Here is a 23,855-nt window from a genome sequence, read left to right on the forward strand (position 1 = left end):
AACGCAGGGGTCACCCATTGATGCCTGAGCTGTTATCTCCCCACATATTCTGAGGAGTATGTGGGCACCAGGACTCCGGGCAATAGCCATCAAGCCATGTCACCATTACTCTCACTGAGTGATGCCCAGGGGAAGAGCCCCTGCTCATAGGGCACAGCACCATGACAGATATCTCACAAATTAAAAAGTTATCACCTGGTGGCAAGTGAGGCTCTGCCACTCTCTTCAGACAGAGCTGTATGCTCTAACCAAGAATTTTATGGCTCAAAACATTTCTCTGTTTCACCATGCCATGGAAGAAAAGCAAAATCAAGCATACTGCATAAACTTAATCCCCTCAGTTCCTGGTTTCCACTGGACTGATGGAGGGTTCTTTCTAGCTGCCAGACCCAGCTAGTGTGGTAGTTGACTGTTTATATGATTAATTCTAAGGATGTAGAATAGAACATTTTACACTGATATTACACATTCATTTGTATATATGGTTACTTGCTGACCAGTTACAAGATTAAAAAAAAATTTTTTTTTGGTGCAGGTATGGGTTAGTTACACATACTGCCTTTTACAGGTTACAAAAATATAAATTATTATACAGAATAGACAGAGTTGACAAGAAGACATTTTTACAGTTTGTTTTCAAATTTAACTTTGTTGTCCATCAGACATTATATATTATTTGACCATGTCACCCATTATTTAAAAAATTAAAAATGCTAACCATTCCTTCTCTGTACATCTAAAAAAAAATTATTTTCATATATAAAAATCAAAACTCACTTGACAATTTTCATTTCAACCACAATTACAGTACTTGTCACAGACACAGTACAAACTTCCCTCACATAATTTAAAAGTTTAGGCTCAAACACCATTGTAAACAGGATTTACAATAAATTAAATAACACAGATCTGTTAAATGTGGAGTTTGGCTCACTAAAAGATTCTTATTTAATACATTAGTGGAAAAATGATATTATTCACTTGAAGAATTCATGCAGGACAGTTTGGCAATTTGAAAATAAAAGAAACAATAAATATTATATACAGTATAATAAATTGTTAATATATTGTATAAATTGTGTTGTAAGCTGCAAAATGACCGTAAGTGTTATAAATGTTCTTGTTAAATTGTTCATGTCTAAAAATTCAGAAATTATTGCTTAAATATGTTAATTATTATAATTTACCATATAGCGGAGATACTGAGTCACGATAGACACAACAAAAAGATTCACACAATTAATTTTTGTTGTGCCTATCATGACAGCATCTCTGTTATATGGTGAGTAGCAACTTTCCTTCTCTGGTATTGTTACATTCCATCCTGGATTTTCCATTGTTTAATTATTATAACCTTATTTTCTTTAAAGTAATTTGATGTGTCTCCAGTACAAAACTCTTTGATTTGTAACTTTATGTTGTGAGACGAATAAACTACATCCCACATTCTGCTGAATAATTGTAATTCTCTTTCCTAGCTAAGAAGGCAAAATTGGTCAGAAGAAATAAGTAATGCTGCCAGTTAATACCAAGCCCCATGTGACAAAGTATTAATTCAGATGTTATACTCCATGCATCATAGGACACTTCTATATCCACTATACTCATCGTATTGCTATCACATATTTATTCCGTGATCCATGCTTGTCACAAGAATGTGACACTAATCCACAAAGTTTCAGAACCATAGTTTACTTCATGAGTCACTGAAGAGGAAAAAGTGGGAAGTGAAGATTTTGTGGAACATGGGTGGTAATAAAGAGAAAAATAAACATGTGAAAATTAGAAAAAACACAGCACAAACTCAATAGTCCATCTTCATGTGTTCACTGTCTTAAGTAATCATTAATCTGTACAAGCTACATTCAAAAAATGCGCCAATGACGGAATGTAAATGATAAATGTTTAATAACTCGTCGCTGAGATAAACTGTTAATCTATTTAACCTCCATCTGTATCAACACTTCTTATTATTGTACATAAAAATGTGTGTTTCTCTCTCACCCAAAAATGTATTCCCATCTAAATCTAGTAAATAGATAGTTACCTTATGACAAGAGTGAAATGAAAGGAGGATGATCTTCTGGACAATGTAACTGCTCAGCAGGTTATGGTTTAATGTCCCATTGACAATGACGATCTTATAGACGGAGCAAAAGCTTGGATAATTTCGAGGATGGGGAAAGAAATTGGCTATAACGTTTCAAAGAATCATTTTGACATTTGCCTGGAATGATACGGGGAAATCACAGCACACCTACATCTGGACACAAATTTGAACAATTGTCCTCCAGAATGTGAGTCCAGAGTACTAAATATTCTGCCATGTCGTTTGGTACTATGTAATTGTTCCATTTTGTGTCTTGGAGCTGCAGCAGTGTGTGGCTGCACACTGTCATGAAGGAGTAGGATGCCATGGATGGGTGTTTCACACCTTGGCCTACATAAATCTATACTGAACCAACTGCTGGTATGTTGTTCATAAAGAAAATTGATACAAGCATTTATGGTAGGAAGAAATAAAAATACAGGTTATAAGAAACTTGCCAGAAGATGACTGCAGTTTAAAAGTGGAGCTGCCTCAGGTTTTGAATGTGTTTCAGAACATTTCCAATTTGCACTTCCCTGTTCTTTGTCAGGTGTTTCAATAATTAAACATTCAAATAAAAAACAATAAATAAATAAAAGGAAGAAAAAATGAGAGAAAATTAAAAATTTTAGGTAATGATTAAAATGAAACAACAAAGGATTGGAAGTGAAAAAATATACATATTTAAACCAATTAATTGAATTAAAATAATGATTGCAGCCTTTTCAAGAAAAAAAGTGGATTGCATCCAATGGTATTTGAAACCACAGCCTTCAATACAACAACCAAATAACTTAACCATCAGGCTAAAATGCCACTTTGAAATTATTACTGTTTTCAAGTCTCTCGTGGATTACAAGAAATTCTGAAATTCTGGGTACCTCCTTTGTAAGTACGACATCTCGCTTTTTTCATTGTAGTCACCACCCTTTATTATTGAGAGCTGAGTGACATGATCTGGAATGGAGTACATGTAGATTTATACTGAAAAATGTTATTTCTTGAAAACAAAAGTGCAGTTGGTTGCTAATCTCATATGTTATGAATTGTAGCCTGCTGCATTTGGATACCATTCATTATCCCCTTTGCTCTACAGATATACCAAAACATGAAAAACGCAACAAGAAAGTGCTCATTCATATTCTAGTAAGTCAGTCCATAACGAAGTTACAACATTCAAGAAATATTCAATACTGTAATTTGAGGTGAAATGGGACAAAACTTTTGTAGAGTTCTACATAATCATTCAGATATTTTGCAATACTGTAGAGCATAGGCTATCCAAAAGTCATTCAGCTAATTGCCTGCTTAACCGAACTGTTATTCACTTAGGCCATCCCCCACCCCCCACCCCCCACCCCTCCTCAAAGGTCATGGTGCACCTCCTCCCCCCCCCCCCCCCCTTCCCCTGCACCATTGCTTAGTTGCTGACATTAGTAACCATTTGCACTCTGTTACGATCACTTGTGTCAACTTAGCCATGTAAAGTAAATTTGTGATGTAAAATGCATAAATTTAAATATGTTGTCCTTTCTTCGACAGTTAAGTAAGAGATAAATAAAAGGTTTGAGGGAGGTGAATCTGCAATTAAATTCTCTTATGAGTGCAAGGTGGTAAGTTGACAGTTATGGATATTAAAAGCAAAAGATGAGGATCACAAATTTTATATCTAAAGTTGATTCTATCAATGTATCAACATGTCATAAAACTATAGAGCTTGCAACGAACACAGATTTATATGAAGGTCCCATTATGTGCGAAAAGGCAATTCAATTTAATAAAAATCTTGGTGGGCCATCAAATTTAAACCAAGCACACTTATAGTCAAGGCATGGCATTCTTGAGCTTCAAATACAAGGAGAAAAACTGTCTGTTGATTCTTCAGCAGACAGTAAAACTAAGGGACATACTGAGGGACAAAGATTATGCTCTGAAAAACGTTTATAATGCCGATAAAACTGGACTCAATTGGAATGCTTTGCCAAAAAAAATCTGGCTTCACTTTGTGATTGGCAGTACCTGGTCCTAAAATAAGCAGAGATCGTATTACTGCTTTAGCTTGTGTCTAATACTACTGGTAGCCACCAATTGCCTATGCTCATCACTGGTAAGAGTAAAAAACTGTTGTTTCAAGCATGTTAAAATATCTGTGATGATTATAGCTTACCTCTCATAAAAGAGTGCCTGGATGGATGATATGATTTTCATGGAATGGTTTATGGAAGTTTTTGCACCCTCTGTAAAAGCTCGTCAGTTAAAGAACAGCAAAAGGGAGAAAACATCACTGCTCCTTAAAAGTGCAATAACTCATTCATCAAGTGATATCTTAAATGAAAATGTCAAGTTCATAAAAGTGATGTTTCTTCAACCTAACATAGCCTCTTTATTACTGCCCATGGACCAAGCTGTTATTGAGTGTTTCAAACTGTGTTACAGAAACGTTATTGTTTGAACAAGAAGAAGGCAGAGACAAAAGTGTGTTAAGAAATCATATAAATATTGATTTTAAAGATCAAAACAGCATGGGATAGTGTAAAGGAACAGATTTAAAAAAAAAATCTTGGAATAAAATTTAGGGTACAATGGAAAGTTCTCAAAGTCTAATTGAAAAGGAAATAAGGAATGGTATGTCTGCCATGAATGTGATGATGAAGAAAAAATTCCAGAATGGATGACTATCGACGATGCAGATCCAGGGTACCAAGTCATACAGGATAGGACGATTGTAAATCTCATCACATATAGAGCTGACACTGCCACCATCTCATCATCTAGTGGTCTGGAAGAAAAAGTGAATATGTACTGCCCACTTCTGAAGCATTTATGTGTTTAGATACTACCTTCCAGTGATTTGGAGCTCTAGATAAAAGCAACCAGTATCAGAAACCTGTCATGAAAAAAGTGTGTGAATCAAAATTAAGGATTTTTAAAGTGTTAATTCTTTACATATGTACTGTATACCCAAATTCGTATATCCTATGTAATTTCTTTGTTTTTTTGTTTTTTTGTTTTTTGTTTACTAGGCTGTAATACATATGTTTCTACTGTACTTGCCTTTGTAATAATAAAAGAGATCCATATTATTATAAATATATTTAGTTTTTATTGGTAAACTGGTAAATAGAGGTATGCAGTTCACTTTTCTAAATAAATCAATTTTCTGATAACCCATGTCTTCCAGTTAGTTCAGATAACTGATGCTCTACTGTATTATCTATAATTTTGTTATAGAGAATCTGCTACAAACCTAATTTATATGACTCAACAGAGAATTCAGTAATGACTACTGATGAAGTGGAGCCTGAATCACTGACTTGTTTCTGTTGCTAAGTCAGTTATCACTTGCAATTAGTGGTCACTTGATAGCTGTTGAAATGAGTCATTTAAGTTGATGCTGGAACAGACAGACAGAATAGTGTAAACAAATATGTAGAAACTAGTGAGATAAGAGGGTAAATGTATAAATAAGTATCTTTTTATTATGATGAAGTAATGAAATATAGTAGAGATATGAAAAAGTAACAATGATCTCACCCTACAACACTTCTGTAGGCAATTAAATCTGGATGAGAGAACACAAGTAGTTATTTGCACAAGTGTCATGTTGATATTAAAAAGTTGCACAGTGACAGTGTTGTATCAATGCAGTCAGGCAGTCCAAGTCATCCCTCAACTGATTATCCAGATATTGTAGAAGTTGGTGTGCAATCTGTTGAGAGGAATTTGAGTATTTGTTGTAATACTCTTTGAGCTTACACCAATTTAAGTTTCACAAATAAACATTTCCTTTGTGTGTTGCTATGATATGAGAAATTATTGATATAATAGTATAATTTATTTTGAAAACATTGCAATCTAAGCTTTCCTGGAGTTTTAAAAACCAGAATGAGTCCTTAGTATTCAGCCATGTGAAATCATAGAAATGACAAATGCAACAGGCATAATTTGGTGATAAATTGTAATTCCTATGCCCCCACCCTCAACCCCTGGTCTCGTCATGCCAAAGGTTAAAGCAGTTATTGCCTAATGATAACCAGATCACCAATTCAGTGATCCCACATTGACCACCATTTGAGGTGAGCCCTGCTTTGCATGATGTTTCCCCTTGCATGAAATGAGTCATATCTTAACAACAGAAAATGGTGGGCCACATTATTCAAATGATACAACAGGAATAAGATTAAGTTTCAGAGTTGAAAAACATTAAATATGGTGTAGCACATGTTTCAGATCTTGGCCCACTCTTATTTGTTGCCTGAATAAATGATTTACCCAGGCCATTGGAACACTCTTTGAGAACTGTAACATTTAGTGATGATACAAATGTATTGATGTAGGGCCAAACACACCCATACCAGATGTAGCCAGGAGAATAATGGAACATGGTTACAACTGGTTCCCAGCCAATAGCTTCACCTTAATCTTTCTGAAACTAATATTATGCAATTCCAAACAAATAAAAATCATTTACAGGTATCAGAAGTAGAGATTAATGGGCATACACTGGATGATGCTTCATGTATGATAGTTCTGGGTGTCCACATGGATAATTAACTGAGGTAGTACTAGACTGTAGATAAGTAAACCACAACACTCGTTCCTGCTTGCTCTGCACTCAAATATCTTTCTCTCTGTGTCATCATGCAGACAGTATTTCTGGAATACTTTCCCTCAGTTCTGTTGTATGGCATGAGCTTCAGGGCTGTTGCAGCCAAGGTGAAAAAAGTATGTACTCTAAACAGGTGAGCAGTAAAAGTATTGTGTAAAGTTGATAACCAAACATGTTGCAGGACCATCTTCACAGACTCGGGGATTCTTACCCTTGCATGCCAATGCATATATTCCCAATGTAGTTAATAACAAGAGTGGAGGTAGGATAAACTTGCAAATTCGTGACACCAATACAAAAAGTAGAAATAATTGTCATATGGCTATGCAACTCTAAAGTTCAGAATGAAGTTTTATTTTCTGGTGGAAAAGTGTATGGGCATTTAAAAACAAAATAAAAGAATATTTCATAAGCCACTATTTCTACAATTTGTCAGCTATAACACGCTGGTGGAAAAAAAAAATTGCAACAACAAGAAGGAGGTGTGTGACACGAATGAAAGTTAGTACCCATGTTTCTACATCTGAAAGATTATTTCTTTTCAGATTTTGGGGCAGTCGCATATAGGTGGCACTAGTGGCACCACTAAAGGAATGCACATCAGATTTGTTTGAAATACACACTGTAAAGGTCATGGGTGTTAGTTACTTTTGAGATTGGACATGGTGACTTGATGTTAGTCAAGAATGATTTACGATGTAAAAGATGCCATTATCAACACCTCACTGAAATCGAATGACGTCATGTAATAGGGATGTGATAAGCTGGCTGTTCCCTCTGTGATACTGCAGAAAGACGTGGCAGGAATGTAGCCACTGTGCATGATTGCTGGCAGTGGTTGTCATGAGAATGTATGGTTGCAGAAAGACGAGGCTCCAGATGCCCACATGGCACTATCAGGAGGGGAAAAACTGTCATGTTTGGCGACTGGCTCTAGTGCATCATACTGTATCTGCAGCAGCAATTTGAGCAACAGTTGGCACAACAGTGACACAATGAACTGTTATAATATTATGAGAAGGAAAGTTGCTACTCACCATACAGCGGAGATGCTGAGTCGCAGATAGGCACAACAAAAAGATTTTCACACTTCAAGCTTTTGGCCAATGGCCTTTGTCAACAATAGACACACGTATGCACACACACACTCTCGCAAACAGAACTCACACAGACTTCAGTCTCAGTTATGTCAAGGACAGCTCTGAGCCAGAGACCCTGTAGTGTGCATTGCACCAATCCCAAACTATGGCCATTTGTGAATTCAGTGGTGCCAAGTGACAGCTCACTGGAGGGCAAATTGGAGGTCTGTTGTGCTTTCTGATGAAAACTGGCTTTGGTTCAGTGCTAGTGAGGAGCCTAGTTGAGGACCTGCAACCAACCTATCTGGGCACTAGACACACTTGACCTACAGCTGGAGTGCAGGTCACACCAATTCTTGCATTATATCCTTTCTTGAAAAATTTGAGAATCATGGAAAAGTATCTTGTATGGCCTACTGTTCGATCTTTTTCTGCCAGTGTTATCTTGATGTTTACTTTATACACTCTTGCTTTTCTGTGCGGAGGAGTTTTCTTGCTTCTTTAGCTGTTTCAAAGTATCCCAACCTTGTTCTTTCATCTTGTTGCTTTGTTGGCCATAATACTTGGCCACTTTTCTCTTGTTGACTGCATCTCTACTTCTATAATTAAACCACCCTCTGCTCCTCCACCTCATATCCAATAGTTTCAGTGCCTCTGAACGAATTACGTAAATAAGCCACTTTTACACACAAATCTCCCGGCATTATTATTTTCGAGTAAACTTTGCCTTCATGTTAACAGAATGATATACTTAACATAATGTTACAGAGAGCACATGAAATGCAAGTTCTCATATACTGTTTCTTTTATTTTATTCTAGAATGCACATTCATCATAATTGAAAAACAAGAATTCAAAAGAAGTGGCAATGAAATTGGTAAGTACACCTACAAAAAGAGTTGCTGTGGCATTTTCACAATCAAATATGATTTTTAAGTATTCTAACAATTTTAGATTATGGAAAGGAGACAGTACTTTGAAAGACAGCCACAAGCTTTGCTTTTTTTTAATCCAATAACCAAGTACAAGAATTCAACACCTAGAAAAGAAATTTGATGCAGGGTGCTATGCAAACTCAAAACATACTGTTTGTTTTCTGTAAGGCTGTTGATAGGCTACAGATTATTTAAAATATTTATTTATATTCCAGAATTATTAGATCTGTTATAAGACATCTTTAAAAAAAAAAAATTAAAAAAAAAAATTATGTAATTGAGGATTTCCATCAAGTATCTGCAGCACAACATACAGAGTACAATCTCACAGCCCTGTATTTACTGACCAATGCAGAACTCTAAGCACCTGCCAGAATTATTGTGAATCCACTACAGTGCTTAGTACATCAATCCATTAACCACTCCTGGATATTCATAATACCTTTTCCTCTGCATCCCACTTTCTGCCTTATCCTGAATATACACAAAACCTAACTGCCCTTGTGATTAGGCCATTGGCTTGACTTCAAATCTCCCTTTATTAATTTTGCTTTGACTGATCCAAAATGTTTTGACACAGTAGCCTAGAATGGAGAAATTATTATGAAACCAACCTCAGTCTCACTGGGTATGGTGCACTGAAGTGGTGAATGATTGTAGAGACAAAATAGTTAATATCACACAGCATGTCAAGTCTCAGCTGTAGTAAACACTCTTAGACATGTGAGCGGTCTGTTGTTTACCAAGCTTCTCATGGGAGCTTTGTGAAAAACATTGAGAACTTTTCAGCACTACTACTGCTTTGAGTGGACTGCTAAGATATACTAACAAAGACAGCTGAGAAGGGAATCTCCCTGATCAGCTGTCAAATCAAATTAAATCCAAGAACTGTGTCAGATACAATTTACTGTTATTATGAGAAAAAGTTTTTCTGTTTAGTACTGAAAACAGATTAGAAGGAATAACAGGTACCTTGAAAAGTGTTATAGGTAGTGAAATGTCTCCTTTCTGATTACAAATTCTATGGCATGACAAACAGCAAACCATCTAAGCTCGCATAAGCTGGGAGACTATCTCATCTTCTCTAAACTATACAGTAATCTTATTTACTGTTGTGATATGCTGTGATGTTGACTTAAAAGAATTACATGAACATTCAGAAGGTACAGGGATAACTGAAATAAAGAACATTGTGAAAAAAGAAGTTGTGTGTTAGAGAAATCAATGACATTTGTATTAACATTACACACACCTATATTAAGGAGTCTATGAAGGCCTGGCTGTCCACAGCAAACAATATGCGACGCATCAAAACACGTTTGTTGGCCAAACCACTGTTATATGTTGGTTGGTTGTTTGATTTGGGGGAGGGGACCATAAAGCAAGGTCATCAGTCCTATCAGATTAGGAAAGGATGGGAAAGGAAGTTAGCCATGCCTTTTCAAAGGAACCATCCTGGCATTTTCCTGAAGTGATTTAGGGATATCACAGAAAAGCTAAACCAGGATGGCCGGAGGCGGGTTTGAACCATCATCCTCTCGAATGTGAGTCCAGTGTGCTAACCATTGTGCCACCTCGCTCAGTCTGTTATGTGTATAGATGAACCTATTTGTGATAGATGTTGATAATCAGAATTGCAATACCTAACCACATTTTAGTGTGTTAACTGTTTAGGTAATCATCTTGTGTGAAGAAAATATACCTTTTGTATTGAGTTCAATAGTTGTAATCAGGAAAATTGCATACAGTGAAGCTAAAAAAGTGTTCAAGACATTGCAGCTTCCAAGTTTTGCATATTCCTCTACTACAGCTGTGGGAAAGCCTGTATCTGAAGCTAACACTGCAACAAAGATTCAGTCTCGCACTGTCAATGAAAGCAGCAGATAGTCAGATAGACACTGCTGTAGTATCTAAGGAAAACTGCATAATAGCATCCCATTCAATAGATAACATTTTCTTAACATAAAGTGAAACCTACTAGAAGAAAATAGATGCAAGCATAAAGCAGCTATGTCAAACCACTTGAGTGTACAATACTCTCATCTCATTGATGGTTAAGACAAATTTGGATTGGTAGATATGTGTATGGAAGAGGCAAAATGTCACTCTTCTTCTCACAATTCTGAAGAGTGAAATTCAGCTCACAGAGTGTAAAGAGAGTAAATAAATCCTCACTTCTAAATAGCAGTGCAGTGGGATGGACAACATTCCTAATACGAAAAAATCGTTATGCATTTACATAAAAGAGATGCATTTTGTGCATTATATAGGAAAGGTTATTGGTGGCGAGAGGACAAAAGTGGTGTGGCTTTGCTCATTAACAAGACAAGCCACTCCATCTCTACTCCCTCATCATCTTTTAACAAGACATTCCTGTTGTTATTCATATACTGTCTGATCTAATTTTGTTCATTATATCTTCCAATATATACTTCATACAACATTTGACAATCCATTGAACAGCTCCTTGGCCATGTCATATCTTTGGGGATTTTTGAAGTCCACAATGCTCTTTGTGACTCTGTAGACATCTGCCTTGTGAGTCAAGGACTTCCCAACTGTTTCCTAAGAGGAAAAATTTGCATTTTGAAGTGAGGTCAAGTGATCCTCTTCAGCTCAACAACAAGGTCATTCTTTGCTTTTAAATCCTTTCTTTTGCTTAACTGTCATTGCACACACTGCTCAATTGAAATTTGGCACCCATCTCCATTTTAAGTGGCCACTTCCCGATCTAGTTACATCTACCACAAAAACTACCTGTAAAATTAAACTACGAAAATAGGTGCTCAGTGGACAATATGGATATTATGTGTCCAGTTGGTCATATGTACACATTAAAATGAAGTACATGGCTAAATGGGCTACCTTATAAGAGCTGAAGATTCAAACCCAGAGCACTGGGACTGATGGAAGGAAGGTTGTTTGGTTAGTGCTTAAGATCCCATTGGTGTCAAGATCATTATCGATCTGTACAGGATGGGGAAGCAAAAACAGACAGCCTGCCGTAAGGGACTTTCCTGGCATTCACTTCAAGTAAAAGTAAATAAATTAACATGATTTCCAGACTGATACTGGCCTTTCAATTTGATGTTACTAGGGCTTGCTTATTTTTTAAAGGAGCTCTTCATTTAGCTTTACAAGCCCAAGTGTACCCCATTCCAAACACTTCAGCCTCATAAAAATCTGGGAATTAAACTTGGCCTGTCTGCAGTGTAGCCAATAATGCTAACCATGAGGACCATTCATCTCATGTGGTAAGAGAAACTTTCAAAACATTGGGAGATAAATTAGTGGCCTTTTGACAGTTATGTTGAAGTCTTAATGAATAATTTAAAAAAGTTGGAAATAGTTTACTATACATTCTGTTAATTTCTCTCGCACCACCCTCTTTCTTGCCAAGCCACGGAAGTATGAGAGTCTTTGAGGAGTATTTTTGGATGAAGAAAAAGGGGAGTGGGGGTGGACATACAGGTGGTTAGAAGTACAGCAACTGGTATTCTCATCACATCACTATACATTATAGTACAGACAGTTGTGGAATAATTTTATAATACAACATCTCATCTGGGAGAAGGTCACACATTCTAGTCCTGTATAATTTTCCCTCTACCATATGGGAGTAAAAATATAGGCAGTATGTAACAAAAAAAACACAACATCTGGTGAAGCCATGATACAGTAAATGAATTTCCAATCAGAAGAAATTCTTTTCAAATGTCTGAATACAGTCTGTTTGGAAGAACAATATTCTAACTACTTCAGGCAAGAAGCTACCCCAGTTGCTCTGCATAAGCGAACTGTTATCACAGTGTCGCTTTTAGCAGTTAGTATGGAGAAGACTCTTGATCATGAAATATTGTATAGGTTCTAGAAACAGGATGTCTTTTGAGTAACTTCAAGTGTGGATTATGAAGATATAATTCTACCCTAAACAACCTGAATGAAACAAGCCACTATAGTAGAATCTTTCCTATGCAAATCATGCCTCATATTTATTATTGGGAAAATATGTGTGATAGTTTTACAACATTTTGAAATGACTGCTTGGATGCGGATTCTGGAATGTTGGCACATTTAAATGCAGTTCTTTCTAAATTAGTAGCATATAGTGATGCATTCTTATGTTGTGTTATTCAACAGACAAATGCCTCTGAGGTAAGCAGGAACTTAAATCATCCTTTTTGTCATTGGTATTAATAGTATTTTGTACTCAAAAGAGAAGTATATGACCTTGAACACTCAGAACTGTACAAAAATGTGCTTGAAATATAAATCGGTCACCCCACAAGCAGTGGCATGAGCCATTCATCTGCTAGTGGCATCCGACGGTGGCCCATTGCACCTGCACTAATAAGTACTTACTCTTGTTGTGTGAATAGTGTAGCTGCAGCAGGAAGCCATCGTTTGGAGTGTTTGGTTGTGGGGTGTAAAGTGTGTACATCAGTATCATAAGGTAAATTAATGCCATGAATGTTGTCAAAAAGGTAAAGGCAAAGTTGGAACATGCTGATTATGGAAACATAATCAGCATCGAGGACTTAAAGCTATAAATATGCATAATAATTCACAAATACAATGAGGATGATGTGGAAATGCAAGGTGATATGCTAGATAAATATAATAGTTTTGGAAGACAGGAAGAGTCCATACCTGAAGTTGGCTCAGCCAGCAATACAAGACTTTATCTCCAGAGCAACGGGTACCTTCAATGTGGGAGTGAGTATGAACCGGCTCCATCCAAAATCTCAAGGACAAGTTTATTAAAATGTATTAATGACAACATACTGGAGAACATTTATGAATACTATTGCAATCATGGCTTCAACTCCTAAAGCAAATGTATGAGAAACTACAAGCGCATTCAAAGTAAATCAGGTTGCAAGGTAATATTAGATCTTGTGACTAGCGAAAGGTGAGAGCAAGCTCACGTCAAGGGAAACAGGCTGATACAATAAAAAACTTTAAAAGAATATGCAATGTCACAATCTGACTGGGCAAGAGCATTGGATCTGCAATTCACTATTGGAATCAGTGAATGTGGGCACTAGAAATTCGTAAAATGGTTGCCCTGGACAATTTCACAACTATGTTACTTTTATCAACAAACTGGAAGCTTGCCAGGCATATTACTACATTCATCATATGTAAAGATGTACAATAAGATCACAGTATTAGTAAGAAGGTGCAACAGTTGGTTTCAAAGAAACTTGAAGCAACATGTCCACAAAATGTTCGTGTGGAGGCGAGCAAAAGTGAACAAATGACAAAAGAGCACAAGAACAGTTTTCTGACTACAGTCCTTGTTCGACATGATGCAAAGAGTCTATTGCTATTTGATTTCTGGTCAGCCCATAAAAATCACACTCTGTTAAATGAAGGTTTTCTGATAAAAGATATTATGCTCAAGATATTGGTAAGCTCTATAAGAGAAGGATGTTGTTTTTATGAAATGTGAAAATGTTTTTATGAAATGTGAAAAACCACAAGTAAAGTAAAACAATCATCATTTCATTATCAGACTTCACTCTGTGATGTACAATCAACTTTCTGTTCCAAAGAACAAGCCTATTTTATAATACTCTTGGCAAAAGGCAAGTTATGACATTGACATACCAATACCATCATTTGAAAATGTAATTGATTTGAGGTTTGATATTGGACTGCTTGAAAGTGACTTTTAATCAGATGTGAATATTGTTCTGTTCCAATTTGCTACGGCCACTTCATCAAAATACCACACCTGCACTTTGAAGACTGAATAGGTGTGCAGCGCTATGAGGTCAGTACTTTGAGATACAAAGGAATTACAGACATTGGCTATGAGTGGACATTGATTGGAATAAGTGGGGAAAGTTGAAAATTTGTGCCAGACTGGGATTTGAACCCTTCGGATGCTCTGATCACTAAGCCATCCAGACACAATGGCCATTGCAACTGCACAAACTACCATAGCATGCCTCTCATCAGACCAACATTCTCAACTTGTCCTCACATTACTAATGTAGTGCCCCCTTCCCTTTATTCTCATTACTTGCAGCATTTCACCAATTTCTGTGTGTTCGAGACTGGTGTACATCTGCACTGAAGAGATCATGGTCATCTCACCTTAATTATACATATATTTGGTGTCTGAAATTCCTTTGTGTCTTAATTCATAATGGCTGCTGGATCAAAAATGGTGTCTGTTCTTTTGGACATACTGGAAAGAATGGACGCCACATACATATGTAATTGTTTTAAGCAGAGGGAAATATAAAAATAAGCCACCACATTGAAATATGTGTGTTTTTGGTTATATTATATTGATACTTTGTTTCTTTGCATTATCAAAGTTCCTCTCTTAGACCTTGAATAGGTGATCATTCAAAAGTCTCTTGTGGCAAGATGTGCAGTTTTGCATGTGAATGGTCATACCACTGTTTTGGGGATGAGGGATTTATTTTTTATACACATTTTTGTGTGGTTCTGGGGTTCGAGGCCACACACTTCTCTGGTCAGTGAAGAACTCTGCTGAAGATTTATTGTGTGTGGAAAATTTCTCAATTCTCTGTTCATTCTCCAAACTAGCATCCACATTTTGTCAGCTTCATCTGTTACTCAAAAGTTGGAGAGAGAGAGAGAGAGAGAGAGAGAGAGAGAGAGAGAGAGAGAGAGAGTATCAGTAATGTTTTCTGCAGAAAATTTTTTTTGTGTCAGCTTTAGTCATCCTCCCAGTGTTTTTAAATGCATCTGACCTATATCTAATAAGCAATCTTCTAGCTCCGAAAGATTCAATGAGGTTCCTGCACCTTGCATTCAACAATTGATTTACTTTGTTGTCAAATTTGAGAGATCTTAATGCAAGTCCAAAGGAAGTGCAAAGTAGATGGGGGGGGGGGGGGGGGGGAGAAGGGGGATTACCAATAGGAAAACACATCAATTACAATTTTAGAAAAGTTGTAACTTTGTTCATGTTTCATGCTAATATATTTTAACACCATTATTGATTATATCATCCTTGCACACACAAAGAAAACAACAGAAAGATACATGTGTGCAGGAATGAGAATGATCATGGCTCCCTCTTACACATCCTAAGAGCCTAAAGTGATAGGAATTCAGATTCAGATTTCTATAAGATTCTCAACTTTTAACATTTTCATGTGAACTCATGCTTAACCTGAATGCTTATTGTTCTGGAACAAGTCTATGCCTCCTTTGTTGTGATGTCCTCTCTGATTGTCAACTGTGTCCCACTTCCATTTACAGAGCTTTCCAACAAAGGGCATTATATCATTTTTCACAGCTGCAAACCACAAATAAGATTGAAGTATATCTTTGTGGATGTCTTAAAAGAAAACTTCTCGGGAATGACACAGGATCAGTGTATCAAAGTGGTACATTATTTTAATGTCTAATGAAGAGGATATCTTCAGGTGGTGATGCATAATGAAGTACACAACAGTAGCCTTCCATCACGGGTGTGTGTCTGCAAATGCTCCACTAGGTTCCATGTCACATGATAACCTCCAGTCAGAAGAACACTGGCATAAAGTAAATAACAATTTCAATGCAGAATCCCACACTTCACTGATGGTGTACTCATTGTCTTGGTCCTTGCAGTTTGAGAAGGTAGTGCCAGAACAATTTATGTCCCCTTCTTTACACCTAAGAGGTACACATGCCTAAGTGGTTTGTTAGTTACGAAAACGGCAATACAAGACAGGCTATGCTAGTATAGCTGCGCGGGCTGGTTCTAGCATGTTAACCCAAAAGCTAATGACTTACAGTAACATTCAAAATGGAGTAATATGTCTTAATCAAGGAGGGTCTGGACCGGGCAAACAATGGGTGACTTGCAACCTTTGTTCGGGGTCATCCGGTGGTGCGAGAAAACTGCTTCAGTGGCACGCTTGGCTGCAAAGGAGTGCCAAAACGGCCAGGGATAGGATAGTAATAAATCTGCCTGGTAGCCCTGGCTCACACTGCACTTCACTGCACCAGTTGCACAACATTGCACGCAGTATTCCAATTGCTGATACCGGTAGGACAAATGGGGCATTGGACAACAGGCTTCGTATTCCTGTAATTGGTATAACTGTCTCGAGAAGATGCAGATCGGGAAGGCAGCGTGAAAAAAATGCCATAGCACTCCTCTTATTAAATGGACTGCGAGATGATGACGACCATGAGCGCAGGATGACAATTCTGTGGTTCACGCAAACCCCGGTGAAATGTGGCAGACCATGATGTGGGCCACATGGCATTGCACGTGCTAGCTGCTGAGAGCATGGCCGGGGATGTTGCCTCATCGGAGTAGAATTAAGGGACTGGTTGAGTGATGGTTTGGCGTGCCTAGTGTCCGAAAAGGGTGGCCATTCTCCCTCTGGTGGAAATGGCTGGTGAGGATGTTGTGGCGCTGGTTTCCGGCCTACACAGCCCATCATCTGCTGCTACAGGTGACAAATGGCAACTATTGCACCATGTCACAGGCCAGGAATGGGGTGGGAGGGGAGAGGAAAAAGACACACAAACATGGAATGGACAGCACAGTCAGCACCTCTGTACATATCATATCATTTGATGATGGTAGCTTGGTGTAACATCAAAATATCATGCCACTTTGACACACACATCTGGCTAGATGTCCGACGATTTTTTTCCTTCTCGATGTCTGCCGAAAAAGACTTCAGTCACAAATTGTTTTCTTCTATGGGAAGGAGATTTATGAGCCATTTTGTCATGCTGAAAAATTCCAGCACAAGAGAAGGCATTTACTGAGCACTTTTCTCTTACTGAGCTCTCATGACAAAAACTTCATTCCAGCATTCACTGCCCTGAATCACTAAATTAGCACCAAATGATGCACTAGCATCACACTAGTTTGAGAGAGGATGTGTTGCACCTGCCAGATGAAGGACACGAAACTTCTTTTGGTGCGTATAGTGTTAACAGCTGCTGTTGCCCCACACACTGAGAAGTGGATTGATGGCACTTTTTGGGGCAAGACTAATGCTTGATGGGACAGAAGTTCAAGTTTCAGGACCTTTCCAATAAGATTAGCAATCTCATCAATAAGCAACTGGATAAAGTCATGATATCTGTTCTCGTGCTCAGAGAGGGCAACAAAGTCGCCAACTTCCAGTCGAAAAGAACATATCAAATTCGTTATCTTTTGTAAATTGCAGTGGGCTCCAAAACCACAACTTCCTTCCTAATCTCTTTGGCCATCTACATTCTCACTCATAATTATCATCTCCGAACACCAAATCTAGAATAAAAGCTGTGAAGCTACTATGGATATATGGATAGTACTTTCCTGTGTCACCTTGTTAATGGGACACTCTCCTGTCTGCCTTAACACGTTAAATCTCTCATCTGGTTCAGATCCATTGATGATATCATCATCATCCTGATGAAAAGACAACTGCCGGCCGCAGTGGCCGTGCGGTTCTAGGCGCTGCAGTCCGGAACCGCAGGACTGCTACAGTCGCAGGTTCGAATCCTGCCTCGGGCATGGATGTGTGTGATGTCCTTAGGTTAGTTAGGTTTAAGTAGTACTAAGTTCTAGGGGACTGATGACCTAAGATGTTAAGTTCCATAGTGCTCAGAACCATTTGAACCAAAAGACAACTTATGCTCTTTCATACAAACCTCGAATCTGCTTCACATGAACCTACTCATTATTACCTAGCTGCTTTCCTGGATGTTAATTTCTATCTCTTCAACGGCTCCAAATAAATTTCTGTTCATATCCAATGTACCATCTACCAGTAGTATCTCAATTTTGACAATTGTCACCTATTACACATCAAAAAGTCCCATCCATGACAGCTCTGGCATCCATGGGCACCACATCTGTTGTGGGAGTCAGGAGTTGTCTACATATGTTGATAATCTTGCTCTGCAGAATATCAACATGTTGTCTTGGACTGCTCGTTCATCAGATCTGTCTCCAATCAAGCACGTATGGGACATCATCGGACGACAACTCCAGTGCCATCCACAGCCAGCATTACTGCCCATGTATTGACTGACGAAATGCAACAGGCGTGGAACACCATCCCACAAACTGACATCCAGCACCTGTATGACACAATGCACGCACATTAGCATGCTTACATTCAACATTCTGGCAGTTACACTGCTTATTAATGTACCAGTATTTCACATTTGCAATGACTTTGTTGCTCTTACATTTGACCTTGCGACATTAATCACTTACCTAGACAAATGTGTTCCCAAAATTTCGTTACTCCTTGTTAATTATTTCATTGTGGTGTGATTTTTCTGTCAGTGTAACTTCTCCATTAACATTTATAATCAGCTACATTGCTTAAACTCAAAGCCCCAGGGCCCAAGAGAACCTAAAATTTAGTGTTATGAATGGAACACATACAACACTGATGTAATATTCTACAATATTTATTATTTGTTACATGAACCAGTTTTTGGCTTTTACACCTGTAATGCAGTTAAATTTTGTTGAATCAAAAGATTTTAAATCAGTACATCTACAGAGTATCTCCAATTCCAGACATGAAAAATGTTAATGTTGTGTTTCGAATATAGTTGCTTGAGGAATTTTTGAAACACAGCAGTATCAAATTCACATTAGAGTTTATTTAGATCTAACCATAGACTGTATTCCTGCTTTCAAGACTTATAGGAAACTTACCACCACAGATACAGTAATCCTGGTCAATTCTCAACATCCAGTGGCTCATACTCTTGCTGCCTTTCACTCAATGATCCATCCCCATGAGTGAAGGCACCCTCCAAATAAAATGAAATGGAATATAAAAAAATAGTGTCAAAACATGGCCATCCTCCATAATGCACAAAAAGCAGAAACAACAGGTGCATGCTCTTATTTACACTGTCCTTGACCCACCACTTCAAGAATGAAATAAATGGTGCACAGTTCCATCCTTCAGAAAAATCTCACTGCACGTAGTCAGAAAGTTTAACTCCAGGAACGTAAAAACAACATTTTATGTGCACAACATTGTTGGGCACTTTTTGCTCAAGTTAAAGACAGCACTCCAGCTTTGGAAAATAAAGGAATATATAAAATAATATGTAACTGTAGCAGATTCTATATAGATCAGCCTTGCAGGGCAATAAGTACCCACTTAAAAGGAACACTACAGAATTTGGAAACTTAGAAAAGGGTGCTACCTGCTTAAAGAAGGCCATAGTTACAAGGTGAAACATGAAGCATTACATCACATACATAAAGGAAGGAATATGAATAATGGAAATAATGGAAATTAATACACACACATCTGTCAACCCAAGCTTAGTATCAACGACCAGACATAGTTCCCTTACTTGCCACTTCTAACTGCAGAATCTACTCATAATCCCATCCAGGCCATGTTGTATATTACCACTCTTGCTCACATACCCTATTTGCCTTTATTCCAGTTACAATAATTTCTCTCGTCATGTTAAAAAAAAAATTACTTTGTGTAATCACAGCTGCTTCTCTCAGTTGCTTAATACCACTGTTATATAATATCTCTTTTATATCTTATCTGTTTGTAAGTTACGACCTATAAAAGACAAGATTATTTTGTTTAGCCAAATCTTTGGAATACATCACCAAAGTTTATTGTTCAGTTTTTTTCTTGTGTGCAACAGTTGTAATTTGTCTATAGTTCATTAGTTAATGTGTCACATCTTTTATTTTAGTTAAATAATCTTCCATTGCATTTACACTGAAACAATCCCTTTCGTTTTATTCCTAATTCTAAAATTAACAGTTTTCATCTCTGGAAATGGAGATATTCTGTAGATGCACTAGTTTAAAATCTTTGATTCAACAAAATTTCACTGCACCACATACACATCTTTGTATGATAACTGAAAACAGGTTTGTGTAACAAAACATTAATATTGTAGAATATTATGCCAGTGTTGGGTGTGTTTCATTCATAATGTATAAAATATTCTACCAAGAACACAGAACATTCAAGCAATGTAAAATTTAGTATATTATTATTTTAATAATCATTCATATTAGCTAAAACTCACCATTTAATATTAACTTAGGTATAGCATACAAATACATGATCATGATAAATGTTACTGCTTTACACTAACACATTAACATGACATACCTGAATGGGATCCTCATGGTATTTGAGCCTTGAATATGTGTACCATCAGTTATAAATATGGTATGGAAAGCTCAGGCAAGTGTAACAATGTAGGAGCCAAGGAAACAGCTCACTGAATAATAAAACTGTAGAGTTGTCAGCAGGCATACAAAAAAGAATGAACTCTTTGCTAGTTTTCAGATACGCTTTTAACTTAACATTTGTCATTCCATTAAAGTTCTCGGTGATACTGCACAACCTATCCATCAAGAAGACAACTCACTGAATAGTAGAAGCATTGAGTAATCAAGAGGCACACAAAAAAGAATGAAAACTTTTCCTAGCTTCCAGACAAAGTCTTTAACGAGCTGTAGTACACACAAAATCCATATGCAATCCTTTCCCCCACTCTACATTCCCACTATGCAGCTACATTGCCGACTACATTGTGTGTTCAGCCTGCACAATGTAGCTGCTTCCCAGAATTTATGTGTGCTATAGCTCATTAAAGGCTTTTTTCAAATGCTAGCAAAAGCTTTTATTGTTTTGTGTGTGCCTCTTCATGACTCAGTGGTTCTACCATTCAATGAGCTGTCTCCTTTATGCCTAGATGATGTATTATCAGCTAAAATTTTAATGCAGAAACAAATGTTAAATGATCTGCTACAGTACGCTATCTAGGCAGCAGGTCAAATTTCTATACCAGCAAATAAAAATAAAATCGACAAGTCACATATGTCACAGTCTTTTATTGTGTGTTGCATGTTATATGATAACTATTTGATTTGACTGAATGAGAGAAAAATTGAGTTTTGCCTACGATTTTAAAATTTATAATATAATTATACACATCATGTGTCTAGTAGGAGCAAACTAGTTTGATTTTGACTTGGTAAGAGGCACTTGTCCATTGTGATATTCATTCTCAAACATTTGAAAAGCATGTGTTGCCACTTTGATGTTTATTATTAAGGATAAGGCACTATCAATGTAGCCTCAGTAGGCCAGACTTTGAAAAGGAACTTGTAAGGTTTGAATCTAATCACCTGATACAAATACTGCAGCTGTTGATGGACTCATTAATAAATGCTTTAAGAAATTTAATAAACTTTCTGGGCCCCGGTCAAAAAAATATTGAAACTGAAAAACCTTGTACTTTATGAATTTGCAAGGTGTGAAAAGTTTTCGCTGACTAATTTCACTGTCTAATCTTAAACTTTCAACTTCGTAAATAATGAGAAACTTCCATCCTTCATCGATTTCTCTACATTTCGTTCAATGGCCATCACATTCGTGACTTACAGAATACTGAAAGTGACTGAGCTTCTGGCATCCGCATTGCTACACTATTCATCTGTCCAAAAAGGTGATAAATTGATTTTATGAAGTATAAGCAATGTGAGGGCAGTAACTACGATGGCAGCTTGGGCTATCAACAGTTATGCATTTGACGAGTCAGTTGCGAGCAAGCAGTGTTAAGTAGTAGATGTATGACAATAGTATGTCCATGTTGTGTCACAAACCTCTCTAAATAAACTGTTCAAGACATTCTTCAGAATGTTTTAAAAAACAACAAAGCATAGATACCTTCCAGTACTTGATTAAAATGCCAAATGCAGACAATTCTTTTCCGGAAAAAAATCAAGGGTAACAAGACTTGGTGTTTTCAGTACGAACCTACCGGGTCAATCCATCTTGATTGAAATACCAAATGCAGACCTTTTTTTTCCTATAGTTAGATATCATACACTACTAGCCCCATATAGAGCAAGAACACTTACAAATGTTTCCTTAATTTTTCATGAATTTTTGAAATATGAAAATTTTCATTTTTTGAAAAGTTTGGGGTTGGTTATCTCAGGTGGGACTGAGTATAATACTGTAAAAATTTCAACATTGATAGTGAACAAAGATATGAATTTTTGAAAAGGATGAAATAATTCACACCACAAAATGACAAAGTGCAGAAATTAACATGAAAGGTCAACGCTTTGGCTGCACATTGTACCCAAATGGGCAGAGGGGGAGGGTTTGCAGTATATAACACTTGATGCATTAGAACCATCATCTTCACTTTTCTGACTGGTATGGCTTGTCAGATAAAGAAGGGTTGAGGAGATGCATGCTAAGATGGTAGTGAAACCAATTAGTCTCACACTTTTTCTTGGAATATCACTCTTTTATATTTGCCCATTGTCAGCTCTGACACTTAATACATATTAATTCACGTGCTTCAACATGAATTATAAAATATGTGTGATATTTGTAAAAAGTTCTAAATACTTGAATGTATATTTTATATGCTCATGTAAATAAAGCTATTTACAGTGCTAGTTTTAAATAATTTAACTTTGTTCTCACTTAGGTTCCATGGTAGGAGATACAAATCTGTTTCTTCAAGAACCTGAAGACAGTCAGTCAGCAGAAATTGAAATAATGATTGCTGAAGAAAAAGCCAGAGGCAAGAAATATGGCTGGGAAGCAACTTTATTGATGCTGTGTTACGGTATGCTATTTTACTTCACATGTTAAGCATTGCTATTATTACTATTAATATTACTGAAAATAATATGATGTTGGGTGGGAATATGAATTCATTGTGAAAAAAATGTGACAGGAACTGATAAAACTAAAAAATGAATAATAAAAAGTTATAAACAGGAAATCACTTGATTACAAGTTCAGAGTCCATCCATGAAGAATCTGCCATTTTGGTTCCAGTATCATTAATAAATATGCATGATCACATTTACAAATCCCCTATTCTTAGCAGTTAGTGAGACATTCACAAAATTATATTCACTTGGCATATAATACTGATGAGCTCTCAGTTTTGAAGTGAAGAACTACATTGATGTGGCACAGTATTTAAACAATTCATCTATATCTTCAAAAGGCTTTGTGTCTGCACATGATGTTTTACCTCTTTCCTTTCTAGTGGATAGTAAAAATGTATACCTCTAAACCATATACTTAGACAGGCCACTGATGTAAAGCATTACAGGCAATAAAAAACAAAGGAAAACGCAGGATGGAATAATGACAATATTATGAAAAGGA

General features: G+C 36.9%; 1 protein-coding gene across 8 annotated transcripts in view; it reads left to right on the top strand.

The window, feature by feature from the left end:
• Positions 1-23,855, top strand: part of LOC124605562 (N-acetyltransferase 9) — an 86,732-nt gene that overhangs the window by 40,603 nt on the left and 22,274 nt on the right. For all 8 annotated transcript variants that reach the window (XM_047137328.1, XM_047137330.1, XM_047137329.1 and 5 more), the window contains 2 exons: positions 8,598-8,654; positions 23,161-23,301. In XM_047137328.1, the coding sequence (XP_046993284.1) occupies positions 8,598-8,654; positions 23,161-23,301 (198 nt within the window). The remainder of the gene's footprint in view (positions 1-8,597; positions 8,655-23,160; positions 23,302-23,855) is intronic.

This window comes from Schistocerca americana, chromosome 3 (assembly GCF_021461395.2).
Source record: "Schistocerca americana isolate TAMUIC-IGC-003095 chromosome 3, iqSchAmer2.1, whole genome shotgun sequence".
NCBI classification, from domain to species: domain Eukaryota; kingdom Metazoa; phylum Arthropoda; class Insecta; order Orthoptera; family Acrididae; genus Schistocerca; species Schistocerca americana.